Raw genomic sequence first — 21,059 nt, 5'->3', positions numbered from 1 at the left:
GTTCACTTCTGGTGCTTGGGGTCCCTGGTTTGATCCCAATCTCCACTAAGTGAACTTTGTAGTGGACAAACACCGTGTGGGGGTTTCCTCGGGGTACTCCCGTTTCCTCTCTCTTTCTTCAATCCAGCATTTCATTCTTTACTCATCATCACCGTCTTCTTTAGCCTAACCAGCATAATCGTGGGACGTAAAACTCAAAGATTTCATTTCATTTTTCTCAGCGGTGCATGTGATCTTTATTCGAGAAAACTAATCATGCATTCATTACGCTGAAGTTTTATATTGCTTAAAAATTACTTGCGAAACATGGACATACATATTATGTAAGTACATAGGTAATTCGAGCTATATGTATCTATTTTCTCAGTCCCGACAAAACAAGTGATTCTTAACTTTCTAGTTTTCTTTTGTATTAATTTTCGTAGTTTTGCCGCAATATGAAGGATCAAATTTGTTTTTCGCTGTACGAATTTCGTTAAATTTTGGATTTGTTTTTACCCTACCTTACCTAGTAAAAGTTTTATATATATATATATATATATATATATATATATATATATATATATATATATATATATATATATATATATATATATATATACACTACCCCCGAAAAGTTTCCGAACAAACACGAAATAAAGAAATTTTCAAAATGTAACAAAAGAATGCCTTACAATTTGCTCACAAATGAAAGGTGAAACATTTTAGAATCCGGCGGGAGAAAAGGTTTTGGCGTATTGTGGATGAATTAAGAAAACTTAACTTAAATATCGCGCCGTTGTGATCGTGCATTACGTACGCGTGCGATACAAAACGGCCATTACATTGCAAATTGAAGGTCGGACACACAACAAATGCCTCACAGATGTCTCTCAAGATACTCTGTCTACTTCTCTCTCAGATCTCACTGTTGGGAGTTGTCTATTGCACGCTAGTTGTGTGTGTATGTGTGTTGAAGTGATGTGTAAAGTGTTCCCTATTAGTCAGCATAATGCCACGTACGAAAAGGGAATTGGGCATTGAAACGAGAGCAAAAATAGTTACTTTACGAGAAGAAGGCTATACACTACGGGAAATAGCCGCAAAAGTAAAAATACCCCATACTACAGTGTATGATACCTTAAAACGATTTGCTGAAACAGGGGAAAATCGCTCTCGAGCAAGATCTGGAAGGCCTAGAGCTAAAGCTGCAAGGGAGGACAAATACATTATAGGGACAAGCAAACGCGACAGGTTGAAAACAATGTCCCAAATACAAGCTGAAGTGAACGAAACTCGCGAAAAGCCGATCAGCTATGAAACTGTCCGGACTCAGTTAGTTAATGCGGGACTAAACGGTCGTGTGGCAACTAGAAAACCGCTCTTGCGCCCTCAAAACAAAAAGGAGAGTTTACTGTGGGCAAGAAAATTTGCAAGCTGGGGACCGGAGCAGTGGAACAAGTTCTTATTTACGACGAATCGAAGTTTGAGCTCTTCAGTCATAGACGCAGGGTTTTCGTGCGTCGCTCCAGGCGCGAACGACTGCTTCCGTCGTGTACTTTTCCAACGGTAAAGCACGGGGGTGATTCTGTGATAGTGTGGGGTTGCTTTGGTAACAATCAAGTGGGGGATTTAGTGCAAATACAGGGTGCAATGCAGAAAGAACAGTACCATCATTTTTTGATCAGACACGCAGTGCCATCTGGGAAGAGGCTCACTGGTCATGGTTTCATCATGCAGCAAGACAATGACCCAAAACACACATCCCGACTTTGAAGAGGGTATTTGTCAGCAAAAGAGCAACAGGGAGATCTCAAGAATATGGTGTGGCCCCCACAATCACCGGATTGTAATCCAATTGAGTTACTGTGGGATGAGCTTGATAGGGCAGTTCGAAAGATGCGTCCCTCTAGCGAGAAACACTTATTTGAGTGTCTTCGCAAAGCGTGGATAGGAATCAAGCCCGAAACTCTACAGAAACTAATACGGCGAATGCCCAAAGTCTGTAAAGCTGTTATCACAGCACGTGGAGGCTACTTTGATAAATCAAAGATTTAAATTTTTGACAAAACAATAGTTCATTTCTGTTAAATTTGTGTATTATCCTCTCAAATATATATTGTAGGTTCCAGATAAAAATAAATTCCATTGATATGTCTTTGTTTTTTTCTCGAATACACGTAAAGTATACATAAACCTACTTTGTACGGAAACTTTTCGGGGGTAGTGTATATATATATATATATATATATATATATATATATATATATATATATATATATATATATATATATATATATATACATGAACTTTAGAGGTAGACTATGCTAAGTCATTTTTTGGTCGAAATTGAGTTAAGAATATTTTTTAATAGACTATGTTCTTTCTAGTAGTGTAACAATGTAAGTCTAAAAGCATCCTATTACTTTGTAACTACTTAGTATAGCTTGAAAACAATACTATAGGTCTTACTTAAGGAACTTGTTTTTCGCTTCTCTTGTAAAATTACGAAATTATGACTTATTATATCTGGACCTTAGTTTATCTCTAATGTCCAGATATAATAAAATCATAGCCATAATCATAATCAACCATTGTCAACCCACTGCTGGATTAAGGTCTTTTAAAGTCTTCTCTACAACTATCTATTTTGAGCAATTCTTTTTCAGGTTACTCCCCAGTTGTTCTTGATTTCGTCAAACCTTCTTGTATAAGGCCGTTTTCTAGGCTGTTTTTATCTCGTGATATCCTGTCTAGAATTGTTTTTGTTCATCCATCATAATTTCTTGCAATATGTCCAGCACGTTTTCCATCCCATGTTAAAAATTATTCAATTAGTACCAGTCATTAGTTGCCAAATAATTCATTTCTACTGTATGTATTTGGCCTACAAATAGTTCAATTCCGCTACTTTTGGAGCACCGACACGCTACTTTTTGATCTTCGAATCTGGCAACACTGACTCAATGATTTAAATCAACACAATGTGAGGACCTCCATTTGGTCTAGCGGCTAGCACGCTTGATTCGGTTCGCGTGATCCCGAATTGATTTCCGGTGGGGGTACAGTTGAAGGACCGAAGTGGTTCGGACTCCATTATAATCATTAGCTCCACATCTCCTTTAGCCATCCTAGCATAAGCGTGGGACGTTAAACTAAAACAAGCCAAACCAAAAATCAACGCAATGTGTATTACTAACTGTAAGTCCTTGAATAATTGCACATAGCTATATGGTATGGATCGAGCTTGAGGTGGTCGGTGGTCAAACTAAAACAAGTGAAATGTAACTAGGATGTATTTAGAACTTTTAATTAAGCATGGTTTTATGTACATTAGGTCTAAGGCTTAGGGGAACAACTAGTGTTACTGAAAACTTATCAGTTACATTTAATTTCAGTTACAATTTGCATTTACATGTATTGCTGGAACAAAAACTTTGACATTAGCATTATAAATAGCCCAAAGACTATGAAAAACGTCGTCTTTTGAAATCATTCTTGCACCATAAAGCAAATTACGAGTTATTAAAATATTTGTCAGCTTAATTACATTGTTTCCACTATATTTAGAATAATATTTAGCAATTTATTTAAGTTGGCAACACTGTTTAAAATAATGGAACTGCAACTTGTTATAATTAAAACAACCAAAAACTATTGTTGTAATGTTATAGAAGCAAACTAAAACAACAATCATTATAAAAACTTAACACAAATGCGTTATTTTAAACAATAAAACAATCACTATCCATGTGTTTGGTATCTCTGAAACGGTTTGAAATAATTCTTGTAAATGACATTATGATCACTTAAGTCTTTTGGAAGCATCTACATGATGACACATGATATATATCAGCACGTTTTCGAAATAAAGTCTAGAAAAAGTTATTTTTTTTTCATTGCTTGTAACTTTGTTCCTTCCTTCATTCGAAATACATTATACCATGATCATAGTATTTGACGCTAAGATACAAATGATGCGCATTGCACCGCCTATGGCATTTGAGTTATTAGAGATCTCCAAAATGTTGATGTTAGTGATACTGTATTGTCCTTTATTACACTGAATAATGTATGTGATATTGTGGTTTTATTTAATATCTAAATTAGAAATAGGTAATATCTTACATAGTGCAATTTGAGAAAGTACAACTTTATTTTGCGTTGGTAACACTGCTTGTTTATATATAGGCACGGATCTAAGGGAAGGGCTATAGGGGCTATATCCCCCCTTAGTGCTCAGGTATACACTGAATAAAATGAGCTTCAATCCTTCTTTACACTGGCTAAAGAGGCAAAGTACGGTTTAGCCCCTCCCTTGATCATATCCTGGATTCGCGCCCGTATGTATATACAGTATATACAGGGTGGCCCATTTTAATCTTTCCACGGAAATATCTCGAAAACGGTTGAACAAAAATGAACTGAACAAAAACTCAAATAGGAAATACTATGGGGCAAATCGAATGGTGATGTCATGGTGTCCCCCAGGGCCACTCTTCAAGGGCGCCCGGGGCCCAACTTTAAAATTTTAAATAGGAACATGGAGCGAGTGACACCTCGTTCGGTAGATCTTTAAAAACTGAAAAGGAATGTGGCAAAAGATTTTACATCGGTCACCGTTTTCAAAATGGCAGCCAAGATAATTATGTTACTTGTATCAGTTAATTGTCCAGTAGCACTAATATGAAAACGATTGAACATAAATGAACCAAACAAAACCTCAAATAGGAAAGCCTTGGGGGCACATCGAATGGTGTTGTCGCGATGTTCCCAAAGGCCGCCCTTCATGGGTCCAGGGCCCAACTTTAAAATTTTAAATGGAAACTTGGGGCAAGTGGTACCTCGTTCGATAGACCTTCAAACACTAAACAGAGTTGTGACAATGAACAGAACAAAAAGTGAAACTGGAAAATGACATAAAGCACGTCGGATGATGTCGTGGTGACCGCCAGGGCCGCCTTTCATGGGGCCCAACTTCAAAACTGTTAATGGAAAAAACATAGGTCAAGTGATATCTCGTTCGTTAGATCTTTAAAAATTAAAAAGTGTTGTGGTAAAAGATTTTTCATATCAGTTATCGTATTCAAAATGGGCGCCAAGACATGATGCCTCTATTAGATAAAACGTCCAGTACCACTAATATGAAAACGGTTGGAGATAAATAAACAGGATAAAGTCCGTATAGGAAATCGCAGAAGGTATTTATCATTCCATACCTCGAGAATAATCGAACGGAGAAAAAGATTATTAAAGTATAAGTGAGATAATGCTAAAGAGGAAATCTAATTCTTAGAAATTATCTTTCCGATCTCCCTCCGTAAGTGGGGAAGCGAAAATGAATGGTAAAATCTCAAATGAGAACCCCACTTTTACTTGGAATAGGTATGGTTTGTCTGGAACACTTGTGTGTACAAGTGACTGTTACTGTAATGAGCCAATATTGTGCAGACGACTTTTGAGCAAAACCAACATTTGTACAAGTTGTTCTAAAATTGCATTGTTCGACAAATTAGTTTCGCATTTCAGCTGATTCATTTTTGCACAAATCATTGCCTGCAATCAAAATGGAAAGTAATATTTAACAAGAATTTTACCTACTTTTTTTCTATTACAGACACCTATCTGTTATAAAATCACATTTTAGATAATTTTGTTGTGTAGATACAATTTGCAAAAACTAAGGTTCTCATTTGCAATTTCACCGTTTCTTCCTGTCCCGCTTCACCCACTTACGGAGGACGTTGGAACGATGATTTTCTAGGAACTAGATTTCCTCCTTTGCATTATGGCACTTTTACTCTAAGCATCTTCTCCTCTGTTGCAACACTTTCAAGTCCTGTAATGATAAATACCCTTTGTGATTTCCTATAGGAGTTTTTTTTTCTGTTCATCCGTTATTATCTTCAACCGTTTTCATATTAGTGGTACTGGACGTTTTATCTGATACAGGCATCATGTCTTGGCGGCCATTTTGAAAACGGTGACACTTATGAATAATATTTTGCCACAACGCTGTTTAGTGTATAAAGATCTATCGAACTAGGTATCACTTGACCCATATTTTCGTTTAAAATTTCTAAGTTGGGCCTGAATCCCATGAAAGCCGACCTTGGGGGGGGGTGACAACATCATTCGATTTGCCCAGTGGATTTAATATTTGAATTTTTGTTTGGTTCATTTATGTTCAACCGTTTTCATATTAGTGCTACTGGACGTTCATCTGATGCAGGTAACATATCTTGCGGGCTATTTTGAAAACGGTGACCGATATGACCTATCGAACGAGGTGTCACCCAACCCATGTTTTCATTTAAGATTTTAAAGTTGGGCCCCTTGAAGAGCGGCCCTGGGGGAACCATAACATCGAAATTCGATCTGCCCCATGGTATTTCTTTTTTGAGTTTTTTTTCAGATCATGTATTTTCAACCGTTTTCGAGATATTTCCGTGCAAAGATTAAAATGGGCCTCCTATACATAGATAGATAGATAGATAAGATAGATAGATAGATAGATAGATAGATAAAGAGAGAGAGAGAGAGATTATATACAACAGCAGAGGATTTTGTTTCGGGAGAGGCTTGAGGAGCGGGTAACAAACATTTGTGTTGTATGTGCAATGATTACAAATTTATTTCGGGAGGGGCTTGAGCCCGATACCTACCCCCTAAATAAGCCACTATACATCAGTCAACCGTTCCCATATTATCTCATACAGCAACGAAGCAAATTTTTAGTAGAGACAAAGTAACTATCAATATTCGAGACGAGACCGAGACTTTCGAGACTGACCATGGTCTCGTCTCGGTCTCGTCTCGATTTATAGAGGTCCGTCTCGGTCTCGGTCTCGTCTCGGTATGTAAAAGTCCGTCTCGGTCTCGTCTCGATATATAAAAGTCCGTCTCGGTCTCGGTACCATCCCTAATTTCAAGAAAGGGCGCGTTCGGAAACACTTGACGAAATTGACGATGTTCACGAATTAATCTGTTGCAGTTCTTTTCGTTAAGTTTGTTCGTTTCGTTATTTTCAAACGTGATGAATTGGTTGCCATGTTAACTATCTAGTATTCAAAGAACGTACGCATAATCATGCATACCACAAGCTTTTCCAACACAGAAAAAGAGTTACACCAACCCTGCACACGGACTTATTTCAACACCAAAATAGGTGTCTCAGTAACACAGAAATAAAATCGAACTAACACCAAAAACGGTGTTAATCTGGTAGTCTGACCTTGACTTTAACCCAGGGCTGTTAAATTAACACCAAAACGGTGTTACTTATATGGATTTGGCATTGAATTACAACACAAATGGAGTGTTGAAATAATAAGAAAATGATGTTGAAATAACACTGGGACTGTGTTATATTGATACTTGCCATGGTATAATATTAATACAAAATAATTAACACACTGTGTTACTTTCTTCGTGTTGATGCAACACCGCCACAAAGTAACACTCAGCACTTTTCCCCACACTACCGACACTGACATGGTGTCGAATCAACACCTAAAATATTAGCACAGATCCGAATTTTACACCGTTCAACACTGGTTGTGTGTTAAAAACGTAACACACCTCCAGTGTTAAACGCCAACACCGCGGGGTCTGTGTTGAATTAACACCGCATAGTGGTAGTCAAGCTAGAACCATTGCCCTGTGTTAAAATTGAGTTGAATTAACACAACCAATTTTTACTGTGTGTTATTAAAGAGCACAGAGTTAAATATTTGAAGTGGTAGAGTATGAAGTACGTACCAGCAATCGAAGCTGACTTCATCGCCTCCTAAATGAATGTACTTATCAGGAAAGAGATCGACAGCTTCTTGGAAGAATTTCGTCAAAAATTCGTAAGTGGAGTTCTTCGAGGGGTCAATTGGCCCAAACCCTCCAGTTGGTTGCCCTTGGCTGTAGCATGGAGTTAGCAGATTTGCAATGCCTTCTCCCCAAGATCTTGTGTGACCTAAGAATGAAATGAACGCGTATTTTTACTAAAAGAAAATTATACTGGTAAAAACGTGACTCATTTTTATTATTTAGACGTCGGACAGCTTTATATATAATTATGTCAACAAGTAAGACGATAGAAAGATATTGAATAATGTTATTCAGTTAATATGAAACATCATTAATAACTTCTTTTATTTCTTATAAATTATGAATTAAATATGAGACCAATCAGGACCGTTCTTAATATGTTGACTGCCAAGGTGATTTGAGGGTACTGGTCCCAGGAGACCATACAATTTCTTCTTACCTTTGGCTCGATTATGGTTAGTTATATCACATTTTTGTCGAGATATTTTGTTCCTCCCAAAAATATACCAATTGGACCCAAGCATCATATGTGATGCCGATGGTCTCACAGTAATATATGATGAGTAGCATCATATATGATGCTCAAGAACCTGGAAAGTTTAATAATTTGTGATATTAAACATGAGCATCATCTATGGTGCTCATGGCATCACAGCGAAATAAGGTGAGCACCACATATGATGCTCATGGCAGTCAATCTTAAAAAAATGAGGAGAAAGATTGGTCTAAACAAGAAAAAGACATCTATTAAGGAGGCTTGAAAATGCCATAAAGTGCTTTTTATCCAGGTAGTACACAAACAAACACACACACAATATATATATATATATATTTATATCTATCTATCTATCTATCTATCTATCTATGGGGTACAGTGTGTGTCTAACAGGCTATATGCCACTTCCCATGGCATACGCCACTCAGCCCAAGTACTATTCCAACTTGATGTATATGACCTAAAGCATTGATGTTATGAGTATTTTAAACAATTATTTTATATTGTTTAATTACCACTACATTAAACTTACAAATAACTTTCAGTAAAATATTAACGAAGAACTAATAAATCTTTATAATGGGATGACGTAAAACATTGATGTTATGAGTATTTTAAAGAATGATTTTACATTGTTTAATTAGCACTATATTAAAAATTGAATCAGTTATTTCGAAAAGGCCATATATCCCCCAAAGTAAATTGTTGAGGAGAAAGAAAAAGACTTTGGATTGCAAGCTCGACGTATACAATGGCATCGATAATATTGAGGCAATAGTTAAGGATATGTAACGTAATGTCACCATGCAATTGGTCTTTTCACAGGGGATGCGCATTTCTTCGCATACGTCTCAAATTTGCACTAAAATGAAAATGTGGTGGGGATGGACATATAACCTCTTCGCAATGACTGATTCAATTACAATTGCCTTTCATTAAAATATTAACGGAGAACTAAGAAATATTTATAATGGGATCTGCACTTCGTATGGTGATTCTTACCTGGAGTATCAAATTCAACAATGACACGAATCCCTCTTTGCCGAGCGTATTCAATCACTTGCCGCATGTTGTCCCGAGTATACACATAGATTGGATATTGATAGGAGCCTTTTCTGCTGTAAAATTAAAGACAATATATTAACTTTTGGACTGGTTTTCTGCTCAAAATCCTTTTTCCACAGCTTACAGTGGGCAACTTATATCTCTATCTCTTACCGGAGTGGCTGCAAGCGAGCACATTAATTGTGACAGAACAGAAGTGGTTGGTCTTGGCGCCCTACAGAAAACAAATGGGAACGACTTCTGTGACCTTAAACTTAACCGGAAAAACAAAATCAGACCTTTATCTTCAATATATACTGCAATGACAGTTAGAGGGGATGAAGTGTCAATTAACATACAACAGCTATTCTTCAGAATTTTGTGTATCATGAAGGAAAGGTTATATTTCTGTAAATATCTGGGATATGAACTTGTACCCAACCACCTTCTCCATTCAGTCGATCAATGATACGTAAAACTCAGAAATCAATATTCTTTAATCTTTTAGCTATACCAACAACATGTAATAATGTTACTGTTCTTAATAGACGGTGGATTCCTTTTGCATAAAATTATTTGGCCAAAGCTAGCTACAAATGAAGATATATATTCCAAACATATATGACACGTTGTAACTCATTTCCCATATGAGGCCACTGTAATTTTTGATGGATATCAGCATCTTACCACGAAGTCGGAAGACAGAAAGAGAAGAAGCAATCTGACATGTTCTTCAGACATTCAGTTCACACCCATGACGCACACTACTGTCTCCCAGGAAGCTTTTCTTAACAACGAGGCCAACAAATGTACCATATAGATTTTTTCTGGCAGATTACAGAACGCAGAAGTAAAGGTAATTTAAGCTGATGATGATGCAGATGAAGTTATTGTGTCACAAGCATTAAGTGCGTGTGAAAATGACGTAAACACAAAAGTGACAGTTGTAGCAATAATACAACTACTGATACAGATATACTGATCATACTTATTGCTAGATCGTGTCCAGGAGCGTCCATAACCATGCTATGCCTGGACATGCAACTAACCTCGACTTACATAGCAAAATTACAACTGGTTTTGGAATAGATTGCTGATGTCTTACTTTTCTGTCATTCTGTCTCCGACTGCGATACCACCTCAGCAATATAAAGAAACGGCAAAAACCAATCTACAGTTTGTCAAAAAAAAAAAAAAAAGTTCGACATTCAGTGAGTGTTTTCAAGCATGCTAATGCAACTGCAGATGAGATGCTGCTGCAGCAGTCATTTCTCTTGGCACTCTCTGGTAGAGGAGTATCACTAAACTTGAATGAATCAAGGCATTCTATTTTTACTGAAGTTGTAGCACGTCAGACTCTTGGTGACAAGTTGAAATCACTTTTCTTTCGCCAACCAAAGACGCAGCACGCCAGCATGCATTCAGAACTTATCACCAGATACAACAATGGCTTGTTAAAAAGTTAAATCCTAGAGACTGGGGATGGATAAATGTTGGGAATACTTTATTGTCTGCTCTAGAGGATTTCCTTAACCTAATCAGTTGTGGTTGTAAAAGTGGTTGCAGCAAAAGATTGGGATGTAAGTAGGCAGGTCTTACATGTTCACTAATGTGTCTTCATTGCAAGGGTAGAATCAAGTAGTAAGTAATGCATCAGCATGCCAGAATGATCCTGATGATGGTGAAGACTTGACTGTAAAATACATAAGTGCAGGGCCGCCCACAGGGGGGATGTATGGCGCAAGCTGCGCCATTGAGAAAGATTTTGGGGGGGATTTTACTCTACTTTCGAACTAGCAATTTTACTATCGGAATAGCATTAAAACACGATTTTGAGAAGCTAATTTTCAAAAATTTTCCGGGGTGAACCCCCGTACCCACTGCTTCGATACTCGATGAATGAAGTACCGCGCAAGTAGCCGTATGAAAGGAAAGGTTGGTTCGTTTTAAGAGAGAAGAGCCGCCCACAGGAGGGATGAATGGCGCAAGTTGTGCCATCGAGAAAAAAATTGGGGGGAATAAAAACATTGGGGAAGAAGTTTACTCTAATGTGGAATAAGTAATTTTGCTGTCGTCAGAATAAAATTGGAACACGATGCGATTTTTTTTTTTATCTCGAGAATGAATCCTCCTCCCCCCTGCTTAGAAACTCTATGAATGAAGTACCGCGCAAGTTGCTATATGAAAGGATGGGCTGGTCGGTTTATCGCTTTGTGGATATAGCTGGAACAGTCTGGATCAGTGGGTGAAGAAAGGATTCATTAGGCCTTACAGGTGTCTGTTGAATATGTCTGGTTTTCCATACATAACAATATTACACCAGATATTTCTGTCATTACCAGCAACGAGTTGCTCAGCAGAGAGGATTATGAGTAAAGTAAAGATTGTAAAAAATAGACTAAGAAGCAGCATGAGAGATGTATGGCTCTCCGACATGCTTGTCCTTTCTTCCGAAAAAGACATTTTAGAATGCATTCCCAACAGCGATATTATAGACAAATTTGCTTTGTCGAGTGAGCAAAGAGAAAAATTATTACTCTCTAAAGGACATCAATGGTAGGTTAATGTCACCACCACGACCAGTAATAATTTAATCCAACAAAATCATTCCTGTAATAAAAAAAAAGTATGAACGCCCTTAAAAAGAAATGAAATCACAAAAATGAGCGCCAAGTGCTGGTGAACAACAGTTACAAACACTCAAGGAATCACTTTCAAATTTAGATTTGAAACTTGCCTATGTTGTCTGTTGAAAATTATAAAGTAGTTTGACATAATTGTGAGCTAGTGGTAACCATACAGACAACAGCCAAGTTTCAAATCTAAATTTGAAGTGAGCCAGTGAGTGTTTGTAACTGTTGTCCACCAGAACTTGGCGCCTATTTTTGTGATTTCAATTCTTTTTAAGGCTACTCGTACTTGGCTCTTTTACAGGAATGTTTTTTGTTGGATATCACTTCTTTTTGTAGGCTAATTTCGAGGATAACATTTTCTTTTGGTATCAAACTCAATAACTTGTAACTTGCGTCTTACTTTTCATGTACAAGGGAATTATATCAATATTTTGTAAAAAAAAAAAAAAAAAAAAAAAACTACTAATTGAAAAAAAAGAATACCTGTGCTATACACAGTGTGTAAAAGTTTTTATACCCTTCAATATCCTTATAGAACATATTTAGTATTGTACACTACCAAGACTACTAATAAAAGTAATGCCATTTTTATAATTACTACTGCCCCTACTACTACTACAAGCATTTTATAATACTACTACAGGAAATAAAAACAACAACAAAAATAACAATTACTAGTACTATAAAAACTACTGCTACACTGGGCAATTGTTTTTAGAGGACTTTTGAGGAGGGAAGAGATTATTAGTTTTGGGGGGGAGTGCGCCATCAGCTTTGGGGGGGATGGGCACCCCTGCATAAGTGAATACATTGTTTCTGTTTATAAACCTCATTACCATGATCGTAATGGTACCACATTTCGTAAAATACTACACTGAAAAACAATACAATTTTCTGCCAAAATCAACCTAATGTAATGTGTAATTTACTTGTTAGCTTTTAGCATTACAAATGCATTACTTACTACTTGATTCTACCATGAATTTGGAACATTGTCATGCTACTTCAAATATACGCAGTTTGGATATACAGAGATTCTCATCCAGAAGAGCCACAGGACATAAAGAACCAAAAAAAAAAAATCTTTATTATAGGTTAAATATTTGTCAATATTTCTTCCACAATTGTATCATATGAAGTACAATACATACCAAGCATCTTTGCGGACGAGAATATCTTTGCGGACAAAATGACACCTTATTTTCACACTTACACGGAATGGTTCACATTTTACCCTGTATAAAGTGTAACTAGCATACAAATAAAGCTTGCTGCCATTTTCCAATATGGCGGCCAAACCAGCTTCCGGATTGTTGGAGACTTTTCGTGGAGAAGTAAGGACAAACCAATGAACAATCTCACACAGCTTCAACTTTATATGATTTTCCTTTGTGATTTAATAATTTGGCGGAATGGAACGAATCAGTGCTAACACATGAGTGCAAGAACACAACAATATTTTTCACTCAATAATTTCACCCAACATCAGTGAGGTACATGCATTATATTTTTATTTTTTGTGTTTTCTAATCAATTTTCCACTCTTTAGTGCAAAAACGAGGAGTCTATCTATTCTTTGAGAAATTACGCATATTTAAAGATAACGTTGGAACTTCCAGAGGCGGCTATATTGATGACCTCATAACTCCGAAATCCGTCATCGGATTTTTGGGGACTTTTCAGAGGAGATGAGGATCGATCAATGAAGAGCCATACAAAGTTTTAGCTTTATATAAATTACTTCAAGGTTTTGTCAAAATGTGAGCTAATTTGACTGGGCTATTATCAATGTGAAAATATACGATACCCGTGCATCAAAAACTGTATACCGATATTTTGAACTGTTATATTAAATTTATTTTCCATCCTCTATGATTAAAATTCTGGGGAAAATGATGTTATGTTTCCTGAACGGGTTTCACCGGAATCCTCATTCTTGCTGCATAACCCAGTTAGTGGAAAGAGAGTACCACCATCATGGTAGACAGGCATTTCAGCTATGAAAGAGCGGAAGTTTGAGGAAGTTGGTACAATTCAGAAACAATGGAGATGTAAGTGTAGGACTGATCTATCTTATAGAGTAACGACGTCTACGAGACGAATTCGAGGTTCATGAAACAGTGTAGTGTGCAGAAAGGTCAATCAGAGCGACCTCGCACGGCCACAAGTGCTGAATCCTCAATTGTGGTGATGGAACTGTTTAAGCGTTCACTATAAAAAATTTTCAAAGCAATAGACAGCAAGGGACACATTAAAGCGGTATAAGTGCTAGTAGTGTGCTACTGATACTAAAGAAAGATAAGTTGCGTGTGCACTTTCCAAGGCTGGCGCAACAGCTAACTTACGAAGACCCAGATCGCAGGATACAATTTTGTGAATGGGTTCAAGAGATGTTACATGTGAACCGGTATTTACTGGTAGTACTGTTTGGTCAGATGAATCACATTTTAAACTTAATGGAACTGGCAATTGTTAAAATTCTGTGTACTGGGCTGAAAATATCTCTATATTAATGTTGAAAAGTTTCCGAATTTCCCTGGTGTAAATGCGTAGTATGATTGACTCCTAGGGGACGCATTTGGAATTTCCGTTTTGACGTTATTGCCACTGGATAAAATTACCTAACAACGTTTGCTGATTCCCTTTTCCCTGTTATTTGTGAAATGTACGGTAATGACAGGTTTTATTGCCAACAAGATAATGCCCCGCCGTACAATCATAGATATATGCAGGAATACATGGATCAAAATGTACACTCATGTCCAAAATGATTGTCGCATATCTATAACTGTCTTCGGGGCCTTATATTTCCCAGAAATTCAGCTTTGTAAGAATAAAAATTGATAATGATTTTGTAGGATAGTTCTAATACTGATACTATGTGCATAATTGGGAAATGTATATTTGTTGAAAATTTCATTGGAAAAGAATTATAAATACGAAAATTAGAATAAGTAAAACAAAATGTTGCTAAATGGACAAGAAAGTATTATTTTCGTTTTATTGTTCTTATTTACTGCTCTTTTGACATGAAATTTTCCACATACATGACTTTGCCGCTTATACACATACTAGCATTATAAGAAATACCGGGCGAATTTGTTATCAAATTATATTCTTACAACAACATATTTATAGGCATGCGACAATCATTTTGGACATGAGTGTACAGTCCGCAGCGAAAAACCTGCAACATGAGCATGTAAGTTTATTGTGATACTACACCTAACAGCGCAGGGAATCAACATAACGTCTAAGTGGCATGAATCACGTCAGGAGAAACCTCGGCGTCCTCCCCTGCACATTTATTTTAGAGCAAAAGACTTCGTCGTTTCACAATAAACTCACATGCTCATGTTGCAGGTTTTTTGCTGCGGATTGTACCAGGCCAGTAAATAAGACGCAGGAGAAAAATTTCCTGCAAACTTTCCAAATTTTATATCGCTCGATTTTTTTCTTATGAGGCAAAGTAAAAGATGAGATAGACCATCGTGAACCATGTAGCTAGAACACTCTGTGGGATGAGATTCAAACGTTGTGCTCAGAAATTCTATTGGATACTTTGGTGCGAAGTACGGAAGTAGTAGTGACTCGTACTCAGAAATGTATCGATGCTGAAGACAACCCTTTTGAACATTTACTGCAATCACGATTTGAAACATTCACTTTGACCAGAAAGAATACTTATTTTTAACATTTGATTGTAGCCTTATATTTCCAAGAAATTCAACTTTGTAAGTTGGAAAATTAATTTACTATGACAATTCAGAGTGTATTTAATTTTTTTACGCAGCTGCTATATTGTCAAAGATGTTTTGGAAATAAGTAAACACGTCAGGTATAAGTCATCAGTAATGCTATTTCTATAGAATTGTGGCATTTTTGTAATAAAAAGGATGAAAGCTGTATCAAGGGAGAGAGAGCTTTGAAATTAGAACCTCTATCCGTCATTAATTCTTAGGTTTACACTGGATAAGACAGCACTCTAAACCATTTTGACACGTGTTCTTGTTTCATTCAGACACACCTTCCTCGATTTCTCTGGATATATCTTGATAAGTTATTCTTTTTTTTAGAAGTTTTTAAAATATATTTAAAAATTGAATATTGTCCTACCATTAACAGAGTTAGATCCGAAAAAAGTAGTCAGTTGGGTCCCTTACTATCTTGTGATGAGCAATGCCACCCACTTTTCTTTCCTACAATACTAAATATACGTATCCTCACAGTCAAAAGTACCTTACCACCCATTGCCTTGCAGAGTACGTGGCCACTCTTACATGTAGCAAGACAGATTGCATTGAATTTGCGATAAAGTTAAAGTTAATTTGACTAGATAAATAAGGCGTAGGTCTATCCAGTTAAGACTTAGATTCACATTATTAGTGCAATATTGTTTCTGGAAATATTCGGATTCTGAGTTTCTAGATTTTTTGTCTGATACGTTAAGGTAAGAAATACATATGTCAGTGACAAATGTAGATATTTATATTTTTGAAATTGACTCTGCAGCCTATTTTTCGGAACATCCATCTCCAGGGATGAGATATAAAGGAAAGAAATTGAGTCTTCCAGTTCCAAAACGGCTTTTGTCCATTTACAGAAAATCCCAGAAAACTGTAGGATAGTTACGTTTTGTAGAACTGGGAATATTTGAGAATGTTTAAGTTTTTCACATGAAGATATTGAAGTATTGCCAGTTCTACAAGATCCTGCATTTTTTCTAAGTTTTCTTGGATTTTCTGTAAATGGACAAAAGTCGTTTTGGAACTGGACAACTCATATACTCGATTTACAAGACAGGTAGCCTAAGAGGAAGATAAAAATATCAAAGGTTTTGAAAAACGTACAAATATGATTAATTGCCAATATAATAATGTAATTTCTCTCTCCTTCCCTTAATTTGTATTCTTAAAGTGGACTACTTATATTGATGCGCCCTTATAACCTTTAAACTAATAAAAAATGTGCTGAAATTTCGAACCGTGCACATATCGGAAGGGGTCATCGTCTAGTATACTCTCCGATACCGCCAGGTTTATAATGTTGTCAAGTCAACATAAAGTATATTTTCAAATAGGACTCAATTTATTACATATTTCAAATCTACATGTCAAACAAAAAACTTAACATGTTACCTTTATTACTTAATGTTGCAAATTAAGGACTTTATAATATAATGAATATCCAAATTTTGGTGGCCTCTACAGCAGTAATAACGCAAATGAGACAAACGTGGTAATGTACATCCAAAGTACTTTAGGGTCGAATAGGCCTACTATTAGGATGATATGATGGATTTCGAATGAATACGAACAAAGTTACAGAGGTTAAAAATATGACCTGTTTTCAAATGCCTCTTTTAAAAGAAACTTCTATCATAAGTACCTGATCCAATTGCATAAATGCTTTTCAATAGATATGAAGATTGCAATGCTGTTTTGCAGCAATTTGATATCTCAAACCGTTCTGTAGATATGGTACATACTGTTAAAGTTCGCAACACTGTTAGAATTAATTATTTGCCAGAATTTATTCTATTTACACCTACCAAAAAGTATTGTAATGTTAAAGAAGCAAAGTAAATCAAAAATTGTTTTACAAAGTTCCCCCACAATATATAAATTTTTAGCAATTTAATATATTGAGGGCAGTTTAAGCAATATATCAAATTTTACCATTTTTGTATTTCTCGAACGGTCTGGAATATCAAATTGCTGTGAACGGTGGTATAATTTTTATATCTAAACTTTTTCAAAATAAAGTCCTTTTAAAAAAGTTAAATTTTCAATTTCTTGTAATTTTGTTTCTATTTGTTTGAAATACGCCATATGATGATCGTAGTATTGCACATTAAGGTATTTTGGATGTGCATTACCCTTCCATCTCACTTATATTATTACTTTTGCAGAGTTCTTCAAAATTTGGTTGTTTTTCAATATTTGTAATACTATTACGACCTTAGTTTGCAACACTACATGACAAGTGCAGTATCTAAGTTCCCATTTTACATGTAGATTTGAAATATGTAACAACTTGACATAGTGAAATTTGAAAGAATTGAACTTTATGTTATCTTGGCAACACTATTACTATTGTGGTATCACAAAATATGCCAAACAATCTTACTTTGCAGATATCTGCATGGTACAAAATTTCAGCCTTTTTTATCCATCAACTTAAAAGTTACAAGGGTGTACCAAGATAATGGTCCATCCTATAAATAATATACAAACACAGGATATCAATGCACTATACCGACAAACTGTAATAAGTGATTCCTGATATCAAAATACGAGAGAAAGTTCATATAGAAAGTTCATAGTTTCAGAACAAGGGTTGTCCAAAATCGCCGAAAAGATAAATTTTAACACACGCTATTTCGAATTATAGAAAACGTGGAGCGTAAGGAAAGTCATACATGCACAATCCAATAATGCTTATTTCATCAATGTATAAAGGATGTGCAAGGAATTCCCCACAGGAAATAATTCCCAACAAAATTCTCAGATATGCTCTGACTTCAAGTTGGGTTCAAAGTACCCAAGAGGTCGTAAGCCTTGACAACAGTGGTCACGGAATGTTTCAGCGTGAAGTCGGAAGTGTTATGGACTGCCAGCTCCACGGTGTCTTGTGTTCACAATAACACGTACTGCGATGTATTTTCTAGATGGTCTTTCCATCTTACCAATGTTGTTTTTGAGGCTATCTGCTTAACGTATCTCCAGTTATTGCCTACGATGACTACATACAGTCCACTGCACAATTTTTTCTCCTATCGCTTCTTTCACATCACTATCCAGGGATGTACGAAGAAGATGGGTCCTGACGTCAAGATCCCCATGAAACCTCGACTTTGCTGTAAGTTTAGCCTAAATTTAGGACTTTTAATATAGTTTATTCTCATATTAAATTTGGACCCCCGAAAAGCTTTGAACCTCCCAGAAATAAATTCTTACGTACGCGCCTTTACTGCCCATAATTCTTAGTCGTACTAAATTTCATTTTTAATTTCTCCTCTCCTTTCTGTTGATTGACTAAAACCAAGTTTGCACCTCCGCCACTAGAAGGTGGTCCGAGTCCTGTCCACTCCTGGTAGTGTCTTTATATAACGTACATTAATGAAATGTTGCTTGACAAGAATGTAATGAATTTGGTAGTCTATCTTATCTGCACTGTCTCTGAACTTTCCCACTGTATAGCTTTGTTTATCTTTTCTTAAACCATGTACTCGTCATCACTATAACATAGTGCATTCAGAAATCGATCAGCATCTGGCGCTGTGGATTTCTTTTCCTAGTTCAAATGACCCCATCACCTCGCAGCACCGTCCACCACGCTGTTGTAGCCTCCAATTACCACAACATTGAACTTATCGCTTCCTTCTATCAGTAAATAATAACGAAAATTATTATTTTTTTCTTTAGATGATCCTATACTGAGCAATTCCTACCCGTAGATTCGAACAGGAAACTATTTTACTTCCGTAATATTTTATTTAACGAATTATCGTTGTATTTGTTCTTCTCCTTTGTCCCACCTGGGAAACAATGTGGTAGTATTCCTATTTTCTTTCTACATCTCCTGCCGTTGACCACCTTTCAATTCGGCCATCTTTTATGATAATGCTCTGGCTTTATCTGCTCACTTGTGTTCTAACATTTTGTACAATTGGAAGCAGTTCCAGACATGTTGGAGGAACACTGCCCCCCGGAGCTCTGAGAGTGACCCCCGGAGGAGGCCAATATAATACGTCTATAATATAATAAATATTATAGTACGAGCAGTGCTTCCCCGGAATACTAAGTGTGCTCCCCGGAACATTATTTCTGAATGAAACACTGATTGGAAGTTGCAGAGCGTCAAATCTGGAGAACTTGTAATCAAAGATATATGCTATATGCGACTAATTTATCTCCCACCTGCAGGGTAAATTAAGGGGATGCCTCGTCTTTTTGGAAATAAATGACATTATGTATACCTCATCTGTTTAATTCTAGAATTAGTCTCTAATAAAGTATCCTGCTCGAAGAGGAATTGGCTTAGTAAACATTTCACCACACATTAACTTGGAGATGATTCATGCATGTGTTTTCACATGCTACAGTTATGTACAAGTCGTATGTTCACCGTACCCGAAACACAAAAGTAGTATTCTGAAAATACTATTAACCCCAGTATTGCGGCATTATTTTGTGCCGGATTAACCATAATCTTGTAAAACACCATCTGAATCTCGCAATCTTCCTCACTTAAATCTTCCACCATTCTTATCTTATAGGTTTAGCTGTAAGTTGTTTACGTATTACCTTGTAGGTTATACTAATAATTTAGCAGCACTTCAGATAGATATATTTTATCTTATTCCTGATGACCTGTTGACTCAATGAATTGCATGCGAACTAAAGTTCTACCAGTTCATGTCAAATGTACCTAATTCCTTGTATATTTGAAGATTTTATGTTCCTGTCATCTGTAGCTTTCTTTATCGTCTTTATTTATTTATTTATTTGCATTCCAACACACTATTTAAATTCAGAGCACAACGCAACAAATAGATTTGTTCTGAACCTTTGTTACCCTGTATCCAGCTGTACTTCTGAACTATGAACTTCACAATGTTATCAATTTCTAAATTTTAAATTAATCATGTCCGCTTCATAAGTTACTTCTTGTTGATGCGATACTCCGCTTGGAAATCATGACGATTTACAATTTGGCGTAACTTAAAAGGACTCTGTATTTTAAACTGTATTTATTTCAGTGCTAGACTTACCTCATATCCGGAAAAACTGCACTTTCATATGGAAAGCTTTGATCATCTACAATGTGCCAGTGCAACACGTTGAATTTGTTCATTTCCATGGCATCCAAGGTCTCCAAAATGGTGCGGACTGGGAGGAAATGACGTGCTGTATCAATCATTAGGCCTCGGTGAGAAAATCTTGGATAATCCATTATGGAAGTGCTATTTATTTGCAACTAAAAGTGAAGAATAACACACTAAATGGGCAAATCATGAAATAAATAAATACATTACGTACTTATGCTGTATGGTTTAAAAACCACTGTAACTTAATGAATAA

At 36.3% G+C, this 21,059-nt stretch overlaps 1 protein-coding gene across 2 annotated transcripts in view; it reads right to left on the bottom strand.

The window, feature by feature from the left end:
• The window catches only part of LOC145678465 (beta-hexosaminidase subunit beta-like), a 68,253-nt gene that overhangs the window by 11,938 nt on the left and 35,256 nt on the right, over positions 1-21,059 (bottom strand). Inside the window, exons 4-6 of one of the 2 annotated variants that reach the window (XM_081748631.1) lie at positions 20,750-20,955; positions 9,299-9,411; positions 7,741-7,945 (exon numbers count right to left, since the gene is read on the bottom strand). In XM_081748631.1, coding sequence (XP_081604757.1) covers positions 7,741-7,945; positions 9,299-9,411; positions 20,750-20,955 — 524 coding nt within the window. Of the gene's footprint in view, positions 1-7,740; positions 7,946-9,298; positions 9,415-20,749; positions 20,956-21,059 lie in introns of both variants that reach the window. The other variant, XM_081748630.1, reaches the window with a different exon arrangement.

Source organism: Thermobia domestica, chromosome 2, assembly GCF_964235325.1.
Source record: "Thermobia domestica chromosome 2, izTheDome1.hap1.1, whole genome shotgun sequence".
NCBI lineage: Eukaryota > Metazoa > Arthropoda > Insecta > Zygentoma > Lepismatidae > Thermobia > Thermobia domestica.
This window is presented reverse-complemented; position numbering and strand designations above follow the sequence as displayed.